General features: G+C 46.0%; 1 protein-coding gene across 2 annotated transcripts; it reads left to right on the top strand.

The window, feature by feature from the left end:
* The first annotated feature begins 228 nt into the window (after window positions 1-228).
* Window positions 229-12,053, top strand: cip2a (cellular inhibitor of PP2A). 2 transcript variants are annotated; one of them, XM_029755290.1, is made up of 22 exons: window positions 229-331; window positions 696-798; window positions 2,458-2,605; window positions 2,746-2,858; window positions 4,769-4,863; window positions 4,968-5,064; window positions 5,230-5,352; window positions 5,705-5,850; window positions 5,932-6,247; window positions 6,400-6,562; window positions 6,693-6,840; window positions 6,937-7,036; window positions 7,119-7,237; window positions 7,315-7,498; window positions 8,395-8,463; window positions 9,082-9,192; window positions 9,278-9,334; window positions 9,430-9,569; window positions 9,661-9,774; window positions 9,842-9,924; window positions 10,529-10,668; window positions 11,076-12,053. In XM_029755290.1, exons 2-22 carry the CDS (start codon window positions 697-699, stop codon window positions 11,220-11,222), a joined length of 2,715 nt encoding a protein of 904 aa, XP_029611150.1. In that variant the 5' UTR covers window positions 229-331; window position 696; the 3' UTR covers window positions 11,223-12,053. The 2 variants fall into 2 exon arrangements, with proteins under 2 accessions (XP_029611150.1, XP_029611149.1); XM_029755289.1 differs by having other exon boundaries at window positions 8,389-8,463.
* The last annotated feature ends 3,432 nt before the right edge of the window (window positions 12,054-15,485 follow it).

Raw genomic sequence — 15,485 nt, 5'->3', positions numbered from 1 at the left:
CTGGCTTAAAAACGAATTCCAAACTCTCGCGGTATGGTAGCTCAAATAAGTGCAGTAGTTGGGTGATAAGAAACGGAAGACAAAAAAACACCGTTCAATCAAAACCGTCTAACCTATAGCAGAGCGCTTTCGACACACCCACTAATTTCCACACGCCCACCACTTCCCTTTCGACCAACACGCCCACTCGCCCATACTCCGGTCGCCATATTGGAATGCAGCTACCCCCCTTCTCCTTCAATATCTCATTGGCTGTTCCGCTGTTCGAAGTGGAAAGCGGGAGGAAGTAGAAGAGGTACGACAACGCTTGACAGAAGAGCACAGAAATAATGTATGTTTTTTTATTATTTAAAAAAAATCAAATTGGTGTTTATGTTATTGACGTATATTTCATAAAGTTACGTGAATAATGATCATCAATGCAGTTATAATTTGCCACATCTAAACATTAGTCGGGGATCATAACAATAGTTAGCCTAGGTAGCTAGCTAGTTAGCATGAACTGTTTTCCTTTGCTTACAAGTTGTCAAACCAAAGCCGTATCAGCTGTAGTTCAGCCATTGCGTTTTTAAAACTGTAGGTAGCGATCTATACTGTTTGACTAAGCTTCCCAACAAACGATCCAAACAACGCCTGTAGCTGATAAACAGTGTCATACAGATGAACTGCTACTCAAAAGGGCTGTTGTGTTGCAGAATGGACGTAACGACGTGTCTGAAGTCTCTCCTGCTGGCCATCCACCAGTACAGAGACAACAGGACGGCCCATAACGCTGCCCAGCTGCAGAAACAAGTGGAGGTCAGTTTCAACATGTCCACACAGTGCCTACTTTGTGAGATATATCAACGTGACACTGAGCACTGTTACATACACACAATACGATTTGGGAGTGAACGTTGTTTATAATAAGGGTTACAGAAAATTGGACCACTGAAATGAAAATGGATGGGCCTCTTTTTACCTAAACCCTCCCTGAACGATTGAAAAAACAAGTGACCCTCCCTTATACCCAAAATAATAATTTAAATATAACGTAGATAACAGAGAACTTGTCCACCGTTTAGCCTCACTTCTTGGACAGACCAGAGCCTTAGATATGCAGTTTTAGAAACTGTTCTTTGTCCTGTAAGCATTACATGGCAACGTAGAAATGTTGATAGTGCACAGGTCTGCGGGCCAGAAGGTTGTGGGTTTGCAGACCACTTTGGACAAGACTAGGGGTTGGAATGATCTCCTTTAGTGTAAAAACATTGCATGAATCTATCATCGTATTGGCAGGTCAGAATAAAATAGCCTTTTATAAAAATGTCATGCAGCTCTACGTCATTTTACATATTAGCAGAATCTTTTTTTATACCTTTTTAAATGACCAAAATTACAGTCTAAGAATGGCCAGGGAGATAGATATATGTGTTGTTCTTGTCATATTTCTCCAATGCCAAATCAATGTGTCTTGTTTGCAACGAAACTGTCCCTGTTTGCAAATAATAAAATCTGAGACGTCATTAGGAATCTGAGCATGGTACTTTCGAAAGTTAGGCCTACCTTTCCATCCCAGCCAGAGTAGGACCTACTGACGCAGACAAATGGAAGCTTTAACTGCTGGCTGCTCTTCTTCTGTTGCTTAACTCAACGAGAGAAGGTCACAAGTGTTTCCCTAAAAGCTGTCTTGGTTTAAACATTTTCTATTGTACAGAAAGTGAATAGCTTAATCAATTGATTGCTTGCGAAGTAAAGTATGTATTGTCTCCTCAGCTACAGAAAGTTGCATCTCAGCCTCTGAATGTCAAAGAAACAAAACAATGATATCCCTATATGCATCGCAGTCACGTCTTTCCAGGGTATTTTACGGACCAAAGCGCTGTTATAGACCACTTTATATAATCGGATCCGTTTTAGTTTTCTACCAAATCTTAAGCTTACAAGGGATAGGCCTGTGCTTTTTGCCATTTCTTTTAATGAAAGGTAGGCCTATAGCATATCCCCTCAATTCAAGTCTTGGTTTTAACAGCCCTTCCACTGACACATAGGTAGGTTATTGAAAGAGTGCATGGTGGGTGGAGGAATTGACTGTTAAATCTATGCATATAGCAGCCTATAGCCTAATTTTTGTCTGTCGAACAGGTAGGCCTACCTCTTAGTTCTTAAATAGGAAGAAATAGGCTTCAACACAAAGCCCTCTTGTTAGTAAAGTCAAACTAAAATGAAGACGGTTTAAATGAATTATACCTACTGGAATTTACCTACTTTCAGCACCATGTGCTGTCCATTTCTAATTGATTGTGCCAAAGCTGCTGCTTCAAGTTGCTTCAAATACGCAGTTAAAACGCAAATTAACCTGTTTACATGTCTTGCCATAATCAGTTTATTATTGAATTATTAGTGTGCATGTAAACATACTTACTGGTTGTGTGTGTGTGTGTGTGTGTGTGTGTGTGTGTGTGTGTGTGTGTGTAGGAGCTGTCAGGAATGCGGTGTGTTCGTCTGCTGTCGTCGGGCCAGGTCCTGCCCAGTGAGTGTGTCTGTGGACTTGTGGAGCTGGCAGGAGACCCTAACACTAGCCCCACACTCACTGGAACCATCATCTCCCTACTGGCCCAACTAGGTACACACACACTCGGTCAATGACTAATCCCAACACATTTCAGTCATGCCATTTTTGTCAACAGCCGACAATGTTTCTCTCACACAAAAACAATACTAAACCAATTGAGCTTGTGTCGGTGTGTATGTTCTCTCCCCCAGTCTGTGATGATGAGAGCAGAGATGTTCTTCAGAGCAGTTATAACCTGACCAGCACTCTGGCCTCCATCATCCACTGCCACAGCGCAACCCCCAGGGAGCCCCTGGTACTACAGGTAAGGACAGAACTCTCCATATTGCCTGACAATCAGACTGGGATACCTCTGGTTCACAGTCTAACATTAATGCCGTATGTTTGTTTGGAAGTGCGTTCAGATTCCTATCTCCTGAAGCATGCGCAGAACCATGTAAACACGTGCATGAGCTCGGCAAGCATGCATGCGTCACGTGCATGTATTTTCATCTTGTGCGCATGCTTCACGTGATAGAAATCTGAACGCACTACCAGCGCTTTGAAACATTTACGCATTTATACTTTCCTGTGGATATATTGTCACACATTCCTACCTGAAAAAGGACCAACCACATGGACAACTGGTAAAATAACATTTTATTCAGCACTCTGGCTTGTAGAGGTTGTGAGAGAACTCTCCTGCTCCAAACACTCATTTCTCCCCGACGTAGAACTCTATGAAAGCAATGTCTGGTCTTCAGGCTACTCACCAGAATGACATGATGAGACTTAACCAGGGGTCATGAACCCTGGTCTTGGAGAATTACAGTACTACACAAAGCCACAGCTCCAGTGGGAAATATGGCTGTAGGATGTGATGTTCAACTACTACTGTAGTAACTCTGTGTCTCAGTGTTTAAAGATGCTACAGACTCACCTATAACTGCTGTAGTAACTCTGTGTCTCAGTGTTTAAAGGTGCTACAGAGACTCACCTATAACTGCTGTAGTAACTCTGTGTCTCAGTGTTTAAAGGTGCTACAGAGACTCACCTATAACTGCTGTAGTAACTCTGTGTCTCAGTGTTTAAAGATGCTACAGACTCACCTATAACTGCTGTAGTAACTCTGTGTGTCTCAGTGTTTAAAGGTGCTACAGAGACTCACCTATAACTGCTGTAGTAACTCTGTGTCTCAGTGTTTAAAGGTGCTACAGAGACTCACCTATAACTGCTGTAGTAACTCTGTGTGTCTCAGTGTTTAAAGGTGCTACAGAGACTCACCTATAACTGCTGTAGTAACTCTGTGTGTCTCAGTGTTTAAAGATGCTACAGACTCACCTATAACTGCTGTAGTAACTCTGTGTGTCTCAGTGTTTAAAGATGCTACAGACTCACCTATAACTGCTGTAGTAACTCTGTGTCTCAGTGTTTAAAGATGCTACAGAGACTCACCTATAACTGCTGTAGTAACTCTGTGTCTCAGTGTTTAAAGGTGCTACAGAGACTCACCTATAACTGCTGTAGTAACTCTGTGTGTCTCAGTGTTTAAAGATGCTACAGACTCACCTATAACTGCTGTAGTAACTCTGTGTGTCTCAGTGTTTAAAGATGCTACAGACTCACCTATAACTGCTGTAGTAACTCTGTGTGTCTCAGTGTTTAAAGATGCTACAGACTCACCTATAACTGCTGTAGTAACTCTCTGTGTCTCAGTGTTTAAAGATGCTACAGAGACTCACCTATAACTGCTGTAGTAACTCTGTGTGTCTCAGTGTTTAAAGGTGCTACAGAGACTCACCTATAACTGCTGTAGTAACTCTGTGTGTCTCAGTGTTTAAAGGTACTACAGAGACTCACCTATAACTGCTGTAGTAACTCTGTGTCTCAGTGTTTAAAGGTGCTACAGAGACTCACCTATAACTGCTGTAGTAACTCTGTGTCTCAGTGTTTAAAGGTGCTACAGAGACTCACCTATAACTGCTGTAGTAACTCTGTGTGTCTCAGTGTTTAAAGATGCTACAGACTCACCTATAACTGCTGTAGTAACTCTGTGTCTCAGTGTTTAAAGATGCTACAGAGACTCACCTATAACTGCTGTAGTAACTCTGTGTCTCAGTGTTTAAAGGTGCTACAGAGACTCACCTATAACTGCTGTAGTAACTCTGTGTCTCAGTGTTTAAAGGTGCTACAGAGACTCACCTATAACTGCTGTAGTAACTCTGTGTGTCTCAGTGTTTAAAGGTGCTACAGAGACTCACCTATAATGGACGGATATTCCACTGTTCCAACTACATCCATGAGCTCATAGACTTTCTGATGAGCAACATGTAAGATACCTCTCCTCTCTCTCTTCTCCCACTCCACAGTATAGCAGAGGTGAATGTTTACATGTAAGTATTCATTTTGTCTCCTTTGTATACCCCCCCTCCAGCCAGTCGCACAATGATGACATCACCATGCCGTGCCTGGGCTTGATGGCTAACCTGGTTCGCTACAACCTGTCAGTCCAGACTCACATTAAAGCTCTGGTGAGGACCACCCTCTCTCTCTCTACCGCCGTCTATCCAGCTTTTCCATTTAACCCTTACTCACCCTCTCTTCTCTCCCTCGTTCTCTTTGATGGAACGGCTTGTTGTAATGGGAAGGCATTCTACTGAACGTTGGTTAACATCTGGGTGTGTGTGTTCCTACAGAGCAATGTGAAGGTGTTCTACCGAACCCTTATTAACTTCCTGGCCCACAACAGTTTGACGGTGGTGGTGTTCGCTCTCTCCATACTGGCCAGCCTCACTCTCAATGAGGATGTGGGGGAGAAGGTAACACAGAGACACACACAGAGACACACACAGAGACACACACAGACACACACAGAGACACACACTCCCACACACTCAGACACACACTCCCACACAGAGACACACCCACACACTCACGCACAGAGACACGTGCACACACACACACACACACACACACACACACACACACACACAATGACACGCAGAGACACACACACACACACGCAGAGACACACACACACACACACACAATGAGACAGAGACAAACACACAGACACCAAGGTTTTCTCTATCTTTAGTTCTGGTGGTGACAACTCTCTGTGTGTGTGTGTGTGTGTGTGTGTGTGTGTGTGTGTGTGTGTGTGTGTTTCAGCTGTTCCATGCTAAGAACATCCACCAGACATTCCAGCTGATCTTTAACATCATCGTCAACGGCGACGGAACCCTAACCAGGAAGTACTCTGTAGACCTACTGGTGGACCTGCTAAAGAACCCCAAGATGGCTGACTACCTGACTAGGTACACACACACACACACACACACAGTTTTATAGAAGAATAGAAGTAATGTTGCGTATGTCTCTCCCTCCTCTCTGTGTAGGTATGAACACTTCTCAGTGTGCGTGTCCCAGGTGTTGGGTCTGCTACATGTTAAAGACCCGGACTCTGCTGCCAAGGTGTTGGAGCTGCTCCTGGCTCTGTGTGGTGTGTCAGGCCTGAGGTCTCTGCTGTGTGAGGTCGTGTTCCGTCCCGCCGCCCCGCGGCTCCGAGCTGCAAGCCGCAGACAGGGGGCGGGCCTAGACGCAGGGCAGAAAACCCAGCCGGGCTTAGCTCTCATCCAATGGCTGAGCTCTCCGGCTGAGGGGGAGGAGTTATGCTGTCTACAGGCCCTGCAGCTGCTGACAGAACTACTGGAAGTACGGCAGCCCTACACGGACACACAGAACTAAAAGTGGAAACTTGGATTTCACCACAACGCTTTCACCAATTCAGTCTAGCACAGTGATGACTCCTGCAGATAAAGTGACTTGCACTGATTGGCTCTTTGTCCTGGTGTTTTTCTTTCCAGGAGGCGTTGGGTTCACAGGTCGTGTCTGTGTGTGTGTTGGGCTTCGTTGAGTTGTTGGTTCCAGTGGTGTTGGATCTACTGCAGGGACTGGACCCAGCCGCACCAGACAGCCAGCTCAGAACACACTGCATACGCACAACACACACCACCAGCCTGCTGCTAAATATCCTTTACCGGTGTGTGTGCGTGCGTGCGTGGTGTGTGTGTGTGTGTGTGTGTGTGTGTGTGTATGTGTGGTGTGTGTGTGTGTGTGGTGTGTGTGTGTGTGTGTGTATCAGCCTTAACTCCTCCACTGCTGTGTAGTGAGGACTCGGTGTGTAGGCTGGTGTCTCGTCAGATGAGCTCCCAGCTCTGTCTCTCTCAGGTGGAACTACTGCTCTCCTGTTGCCATAACAATGACCCGCTCACCTGCCCCCTCACCGGCCACGACAGTAGCCTCAGGTCAGTGACCACACACACACACACTCAGAACATACACACACACACAGAACATAGTTGTTAACACCTGTGTGTGTTGTGTGTGTGTGCGTGTTGCAGTCATGTGTGTAGTGAGGCTGTGTTGAAGGCTGTGGAGTTGATGAGTAAACTGAGACAGCAGGTGAAGGACATGGAGACCAGCTTCTACAGAATACTACAGGTACACACACACACACACACACACACACACACACACACACACACCTACCTGTGGAGCCATAGTTAAATGTCTCTCCCTACAGGACCAGAGGATGGTCACGCCCCTCTCTCTGGCGCTGACGTCCAGTCACAGAGAGCATGTTCAGACCGGGCTTCGTCTACTGTTGGAGGCCACGCCTCTCCCAGACTTCCCTTCACTGGTGTGAGTGATTGAACACATTTGTAGTCAGTCAGTCAGTCAGTCAGTCAGTGTTCATTCTGACTCTGCCTGTGTCTCAGTCTAGGGGAGAGCATCGCTGCCAACAATGCATATCGCCAGAGGGAGGCTGAGCTGTCTGTCAAACGGGTTGCTGTGCAACAGGATGTCCCAGCCCCCATGGGGAAAAGCCTATCAGGGCGTTCTCCCTCCAGCCCCTCCCACAGCATTCACAGCCTCATAGAGAAACTACAGAACGGCATGGAGGTGTGTGTGTGAGTCTGTATTCTGACGTGTGTTGTAGATGGTGTGTGTGTGTGTGTGAGTCTGTATTCTGACGTGTGTTGTAGATGGTGTGTGTGTGTGTGAGTCTGTATTCTGACGTGTGTTGTAGATGGTGTGTGTGTGTGTCTGTATTCTGACGTGTGTTGTAGATGGTGTGTGTGTGAGTCTGTATTCTGACGTGTGTTGTAGATGGTGTGTGTGTGTGTGTGTGTGTGTGTGTGTGTGTGTGTGTGTGTGTGTGTGTGTGTGTGTGTGTGTGTGTGTGTGTGTGTGAGAGTCTGTATTCTGACGTGTGTTGTAGATGGTGTGTGTGTGTGAGTCTGTATTCTGACGTGTGTTGTAGATGGTGTGTGTGTGTGAGTCTGTATTCTGACGTGTGTTGTAGATGGTGTGTGTGTGTGAGTCTGTATTCTGACGTGTGTTGTAGATGGTGTGTGTGTGAGTCTGTATTCTGACGTGTGTTGTAGATGGTGTGTGTGTGAGTCTGTATTCTGACGTGTGTTGTAGATGGTGTGTGTGTGAGTCTGTATTCTGACGTGTGTTGTAGACGGTGTGTGTGTGTGTGTGAGTCTGTATTCTGACGTGTGTTGTAGACGGTGTGTGTGTGTGTGTGAGTCTGTATTCTGACGTGTGTTGTAGATGGTGTGTGTGTGAGTCTGTATTCTGTCGTGTGTTGTAGATGGTGTGTGTGTGAGTCTGTATTCTGACGTGTGTTGTAGATGGTGTGTGTGTGTGAGTCTGTATTCTTACGTGTGTTGTAGATGGTGTGTGTGTGAGTCTGTATTCTGACGTGTGTTGTAGATGGTGTGTGTGTGAGTCTGTATTCTGACGTGTGTTGTAGATGGTGTGTGTGTGACGTGTATTTGTTGTAGTTGCAGGATCAGATGAAGGATGTGCGTGTGTCAGAGATCATGGATGTTTATGAACAGAAGATCTCCTCTCTGGCGGTGAGGATCCCCACCAGACCTTCCAACTCCATAGGTGTCAACTGTGATGGTCACGGTGGTGCTGTCAACTCTGATGGTCACGGTGGTGCTGTCAACTCTGATGGTCACAGTGGTGCTGTCAACTCTGATGGTCACGGTGGTGCTGTCAACTGATGGTCACGGTCGTGCTGTCAACTCTGATGGTCACGGTGGTGCTGTCAACTGATGGTCACGCTCGTGCTGTCAACTGATGGTCACGGTCGTGCTGTCAACTGATGGTCACGGTCGTGCTGTCAACTGATGGTCACGGTCGTGCTGTCAACTGATGGTCACGGTTGTGCTGTCAACTCTGATGGTCACGGTGGTGCTGTCAACTCTGATGGTCACGGTCGTGCTGTCAACTCTGATGGTCACGGTGGTGCTGTCAACTCTGATGGTCACGGTGGTGCTGTCAACTCTGATGGTCACGGTGGTGCTGTCAACTCTGATGGTCACGGTGGTGCTGTCAACTCTGATGGTCACGGTGGTGCTGTCAACTGTCAACTCTCTTTTCCACCATTTCTTTGCATTTGATGTTACCACCATGAGACATTTAATTGAGTTAGTATTGTAACTGCTTCTCTCTCCCTCTCTCTCCAGTCTAAGGAGGGGAGGTTACAGGATCTGTTAGAGGCCAAAGCTCTGGCTCTCTCTCAGGCTGACCGCCTCATCACTCAGTACCGCTGTCAACGAGCTCAGGCAGAGGCCGAGGTAACACCCCCACACACACACAGACGCACACACAGAGAGGCCTTGGCTTCTAACACAGATGGCCTTTGTCTCGGTCTCTCTGTAGGCACGTAAGCTAGCATCTATGCTGAAGGAGGCAGAACAGAGGAGAGAGGAGCTGCAGGTTCGTAACAGAAGAGTTAGCACATGCTAAGAGGTTTAGCATTACTGTTCTGCTAAAGACTAGCTAGCAGATGCTAACAGGTGTGTGTCTGTTAGGCGGAGTTGGGCAGCCAGGTGCTGGAGGCAGAGAGGGCGAAGGGAGACATCGAGGAGCTGTTGCAACACAATGCTAGACTGCAGGCTGACTCTCAGGAGCACCAGTCTCTCAAAGGATCCTATAACCAGCTGCTTAACAGGTTACACTCTCACACACTGCGCTCTATGGTCTTCTCTACAAAGAGGTTTCATACGCAGGTATTTGATGATGCGATTCCTGTTCCTGTGTAGGTTTAATGAGAGTGAGCGTCTGTTGAAGGAGCTGCAGGCGGCTCATATCTCCCTCACTAAACAGATGGACACACTGAGGAAGACCCAGGACACACTACGACTACAGCACGACAAGTAAGAGACACACAGTAGCAATAAAAGCATTCCCTCAACAACTATTTACGATTATTTTCTCTTTCAGGGCATTGTGTGAGCTGAAAGAGAGGGAGGAGCAAATGAAATCCTTTCAATCAGAGCTTCAGCAGAGAAACAGTGACATCACAGGTCAGTTTGAGCTAAACCAGAAAGAGCTGTCTCAATAACCCTGTTACCCCTCTCCTACTCTCTCTCCTTCTCTCTAACTCCCAACCACTTCTCTCTCCTACTCTCCTTCTCTCTAACTCCCAACCACTTCTCTCTCCTACTCTCCTTCCCTCTAACTCCCAACCACTTCTCTCTCCTACTCTCTCTCCTTCCCTCCTTCTCTCTCCTACTCTCCTTCCCTCTAACTCCCAACCACTTCTCTCTCCTACTCTCCTTCCCTCTAACTCCCAACCACTTCTCTCTCCTACTCTCTCTCCTTCCCTCCTTCTCTCTCCTACTCTCCTTCCCTCTAACTCCCAACCACTTCTCTCTCCTACTCTCCTTCCCTCCTTCTCTCTCCTACTCTCCTTCCCTCTAACTCCCAACCACTTCTCTCTCCTACTCTCCTTCTCTCTAACTCCCAACCACTTCTCTCTCCTACTCTCCTTCTCTCTAACTCCCAACCACTTCTCTCTCCTACTCTCTCTCCTCTCTAACTCCCAACCCCTTCTCTCTCCTACTCTCCCGCTCTTTAACTGTCTCTCTTTCTCCCTTTGTCTCGCTAACTCTGTCCCTCTTCTCTCAGGTCTGCGTGGTGAGTTGCGGGGTCAGGAGGAGAGGGGGAGAGCGAAAGAGAAAGAGAGGGAGGAACTAGAGGAAACGGTGGATATTCTGAGGAAGGAACTCAACAAAACTGAGCTGGCCAGAAAAGACGCCAGCATCAGGGTAAGAACACACTGGTAAAGTATTGGAGGAGGGAGGGTGTCGCCAGCTAGCTTGTACACAGTACTGGATAATCTAATAACCAACTCCATACACCCACAAGGGAAGATCTAAATGATTCTAATACAAAGTAGTTTCTGGTAAGGAAGTTGGCTAAGTCTGTGTCCCCTCCTGTCTACTCTCCTCTCCTGTCCCCTCTCCTGTCCTTTCCTCCTGTCCCCTCTCCTTCCCTCTCCTCTTGTTCTCTCCTGTCCTCTCCTGTCTACTCTCCTCTCCTGTCCCCTCTCCTGTCCTTTCCTCCTGTCCCCTCTCCTTCCCTCTCCTCTTGTTCTCTCCTGTCCTCTCCTGTCTACTCTCCTCTCCTGTCCTTTCCTCCTATCCCCTCTCCTCTTGTGTCCTCTCCTCTCCAGGCGTCCTCTCTGGAGCTGCAGAAAGCCCAGGTGGAGGCCAAACTGCAGAAGAAAGAGGACGAGCTGAACAAACACTCTTCTATGATCGCCATGATACACAGCCTCAGCTCTGGCAAACAGAAGAGTGATGTCAACCTGTCCCTCTGAGACACAAACACACACTGCCAATCTGTCTGTGACATCAGCGCACACACACACACACACACACACACAGGATCAGAAGGAATGGATATTTTTAAACTAAATTAGTAACTAATTTCTGTCATTTTAATGTACCGCTATCTGCATTTTTAAACCCATTGTCCATATATCCTGCATTTACCATTATTTTACCATCTGTTTTTCTGTCTGTTGTATTGACGTCTAAATAAATATTGACTGGTCTGATGATCAGTGTGTTTGGGATTTTATCTGTAGTGACATAGTGGGAACAGCAGGAGCCGAGTTTGAACCAGCAACAACAGTAATATGAGATGAAAGGCAAGTTCTAAATGAGTTCGGAAGTCAAGCTAGAGCTCTGTGTGACGCTCACAGCGGTGGGGGCAGAAAATATGCACATTTTCTCTAACACTAAACATACAAATATGTATTTTACAGGTATAAGAAAGGCGAAGTCTTATAGGTAGTGGTTTTATAATTTGATTATACTATATTTAGAAAGCATATAAGTTATTTGCAAGCCTTTATTCATATATATTTTTTATTTACAGGAAATACTTTATATAAAATATTTCATCTTTTCATCATATTTGTACTGTGTACTTGAGCTTGTGTCCTCTAATGTTACTACACCTCAGCAATTTATAAGCATTTTTACCCTTCTTGGAGCAGTAGTGGTGCGTGGGTAAAAGCACTGGGGAAGCCAAGGCAGGAAAGAAAAGACATTACAACCTGTGTTGTGATAATTGTGTTGTTTGCGATATAACCTGGTAGTTCAAATACCTTGCCACCATGATATAAACTCAGCTATAAAAGAAATGTCCTCTCACTGTCAACTGTGTTTATTTTCAGCAAACTTAAAATGTTTAAATATTTGCACGAACATAACAAGATTCAACAACTGAGACATAAACTGAACAAGTTCCACAGACATGTGACTAACAGAAAAAAAGTTAAAGTAACAGTCAGTATCTGGTGTGGCCACCAGCTGCATTAAGTACTGCAGTGCATCTCCTCCTCATGGACTGCACCAGATTTGCCAGTTCTTGCTGCGAGATGATACCTCACTCTTCCACCAAGGCACCTGCAAGTTCCCGGACATTTCTGGGGGGAATGGCCCTAGCCCTCATCCTCCGATCCAACAGGTCCCAGACGTGTTCAATGGGATTGAGATCCGGGCTCTTCGCTGGCCATGGCAGAACACTGACATTCCTGTCTTGCAGGAAATCAAGCACAGAACGAGCAGTATGGCTGGTGGCATTGTCATGTCAGGATGAGCCTACAGGAAGGGTACCACATGAGGGAGGAGGATGTCTTCCCTGTAACGCACAGCATTGAGATTGCCTGCAATGACAACAAACTCAGTCCGATGATGCTGTGACACACCGCCCCAGACCATGACGGACCTTCCACCTCCAAATCGATCCCGCTCCAGAATACAGGCCTCTGTGTAATGCTCATTCCTTCGACGATAAGCGCGAATCCGACCATCATCCCTGGTGAGACAAAACCGTGACTCGTCAGTGAAGAGCACTTTTTGCCAGACCTGTCTGGTCCAGCAATGGTGGGTATGTGCCCAAATGCGACGTTGTTACCGGTGATGTCTTGTGAGGACCTGCCTTACAACAGGCCTACAAGCCCTCAGTCCAGCCTCTCTCAGCCTATTGCGGACAGTCTCAGCACTGATGGAGGGATTGTGCGTTCCTGGTGTAACTCGGGCAGTTGCTGTTGCCATCCTGTACCTATCCCACAGGTGTGATGTTCGGATGTACCGATCCTGTGCAGGTGTTGTTACACGTGGTCTGCCACTGCGAGGACGATCAGCTGTCCCTCCTGTCTCCCTGTAGCGCTGTCTTAGACGTCTCACAGTACGGACATTGTAATTTATTGCCCTGGTCACATCTGCAGTCCTCATGCCTCCTTGCAGCATGCCTAAGGCACGTTCACACAGATGAGCAGGTTCACGACCGTTCCACAGGTGCATGTTCATTAATTGTTTATGGTTCATTGAACAAGCACGGAAAACAGTGTTTAAACCCCTTACAATGAAGATCTGTGAAGTTGTTTGTATTTTTACGAATTATCTTTGAAAGACAGGGTCCTGAAAAAGGGACGTTTATTTTTTTGCTGAGTTTATATGCCTAATGCTGAGACAATAAGAAGATACAGTGGCAAAATAAATGTAACCACATCTTTGTTTTATTACAAAACCGGAGCAGCCTCTGTCCGGTGAAGTTCACAAAGCATACTGACTCTGCCGATCTCCCCATGTGCCCCCCCCCCCAAACATTTTCGGGCTGCCTCTCGTACTTGCCTCGTGGTTGGTATAATGCCTCGTAATATCTCCGCTCCGCTTTCGCTGCCTCAATCTCCTCTTTAGGACGTCGATACTACCCAGCCTGCCTCCAGGGTCCCTTCCCATCCAGTATCTCCTCCCAAGTCCACTGGTCCATTACACGCTGCTTGGTCCTTTGGTGGTGGGAGATTCTGTCACGGTTGTCATAGGAAGAAGCAGACCAAAGTGCAGCTTGTGCGTCGTTCCACATTTTATTTATACTGTGAAACTATGCAATCCATATAAATAAACTGAATAACAAAACAACAAACCGTGACGCAGAGGTGAAACATACACTAACTCAAAGACAATCTCCCACAAACCCAGGTGGAAAAACCCCTACTTATAGAGAAACTCCAATGCCATCCTCTTCACTTTCATGTTGCCAAAACGGTCTATGAGTCTGTCATACAGTACATGCTTTTAGTTTTTGTTGTCCTAGGCTACCTGGCTAAAATGCTAGCTCACTAGCCTAACTTTCTTTCATGGACAACAATGCGCCAGCTAGTTAACATTAGCCTACTACATCTAGCTACATACTGAACTTCCATCCTCTCAGGCCAGAAGCACAATATATGAATTTATGGTTGGATCAGAATCGCCATTACAATCATTGGCCAATATGGAGTATTAAGTAAAACCACAAGTCCAAATCCCTATTTCCATCCATGGCTAATTTAGGAAAGGTCCAGCTCTTAGCTAGCTAGCTACAATTCAACTTTGTTATGTTCAATGACATTTGGATTGGTGTGAAGACAAATCCAAACTGGTTTCCCTTAACACTTTTTTTTGGTGCGCCAGGATCCTTCAGAGTTGACCTCTTGCATGATGACGAGTTTCTCACACGACTGGCCCATCTGGGTGATGTTTTTTCTCACCTGAATGATCTGAATCTAGGATTACAGGAACTCTCCGCAACTATATTCAATGTGCAGGACAAAATTGAGGCTATGATTAAGAAGTTGGAGCTCTTTTCTGTCTTCATTAACAAGGACAACACACAGGTCTTTCCATCATTGTGTGATTTTTTTGTGTGCAAATGAACTCAAGCTTACGGACAATGTCAAATATGATATAGCGAAGCACCTGAGTGAGCTGGGTGCACTATTACACAGGTACTTTCCCGAAACGGACACCTCAAACAACTGGATTCATAATCCCTTTCATGCCCTGCCTCCAGTCCACTTACCGATATCTGAACAAGAGAGCCTCATCGAAAATGCAACAAGCGGTTCTGTGAAAATGTAATTTAATCAGAAGCCACTGCCAGATTTCTGGATAGGGCTGCGCTCAGAGTATCCTGCCTTGGCAAATCTCGCTGTTAAGACACTGATGCCCTTTGCTACCACGTACCTATGTGAGAGTGGATTCTCGGCCCTCACTAGCATGAAAACTAAAAACAGGCACAGACTGTGTGTGGAAAATGATTTAAATCTGAGACTCTCTCCAATACAACCCAACATTGCAGTTATGTGCATCCTTTCACCCTTCTCGTTAACCTGTGGTGAGTTATTCACAAGAACAAATAAGATTTTATATGTAAGATGGCTAAATAAAGAGCAACATTATTGATTATTATTATATTATTATTTGTGCCCTGGTCCTGTAAGAGCTCTGTCACTTCCCACAAGCTGGGTTATGACAAAAACTCACACTCATTCTTATGTTTAATAAATGTATCGTATAGTGTGTGTGTGGCAGGCTTACAATGATGTCAAAAAACAACATGTGAGAGTGCACTGACCCTGGTGCAGCTGGAGGTTGGATGTTTGAAGGCGTAAGGGACTATAAAAAGTTTGTGAACCTCTGCTCTGGATCAACGTGTACAATAGCGTGTTCCAGTTCCCACCAATATCCAGCAACTTCGCACAGCCATTGAAGAGGAGTGGGACAACATACCACAAGCCACAATCAAC

Source organism: Salmo trutta, chromosome 6 (assembly GCF_901001165.1).
Source record: "Salmo trutta chromosome 6, fSalTru1.1, whole genome shotgun sequence".
In the NCBI taxonomy this organism is placed as follows: Eukaryota; Metazoa; Chordata; class Actinopteri; order Salmoniformes; family Salmonidae; genus Salmo; species Salmo trutta.
Note: the sequence above shows the minus strand (reverse complement) of the source record. Positions and strands in the feature narration are given on the sequence as shown.

What these genes read in the sequence shown, in the direction of transcription:
- cip2a (XM_029755289.1), top strand. Translation starts at nt 697, where the DNA reads ATGGACGTAACGACGTGTCTGAAGTCTCTCCTGCTGGCCATCCACCAG. An exon ending in GACTTTCTGATGAGCAACAT is followed by an intron (nt 4,864 to 4,967) that starts GTAAGATACCTC and finishes CCCCCCCTCCAG; the next exon opens with CCAGTCGCACAATGATGACA. An exon ending in AGACTCACATTAAAGCTCTG is followed by an intron (nt 5,065 to 5,229) that starts GTGAGGACCACC and finishes GTGTTCCTACAG; the next exon opens with AGCAATGTGAAGGTGTTCTA.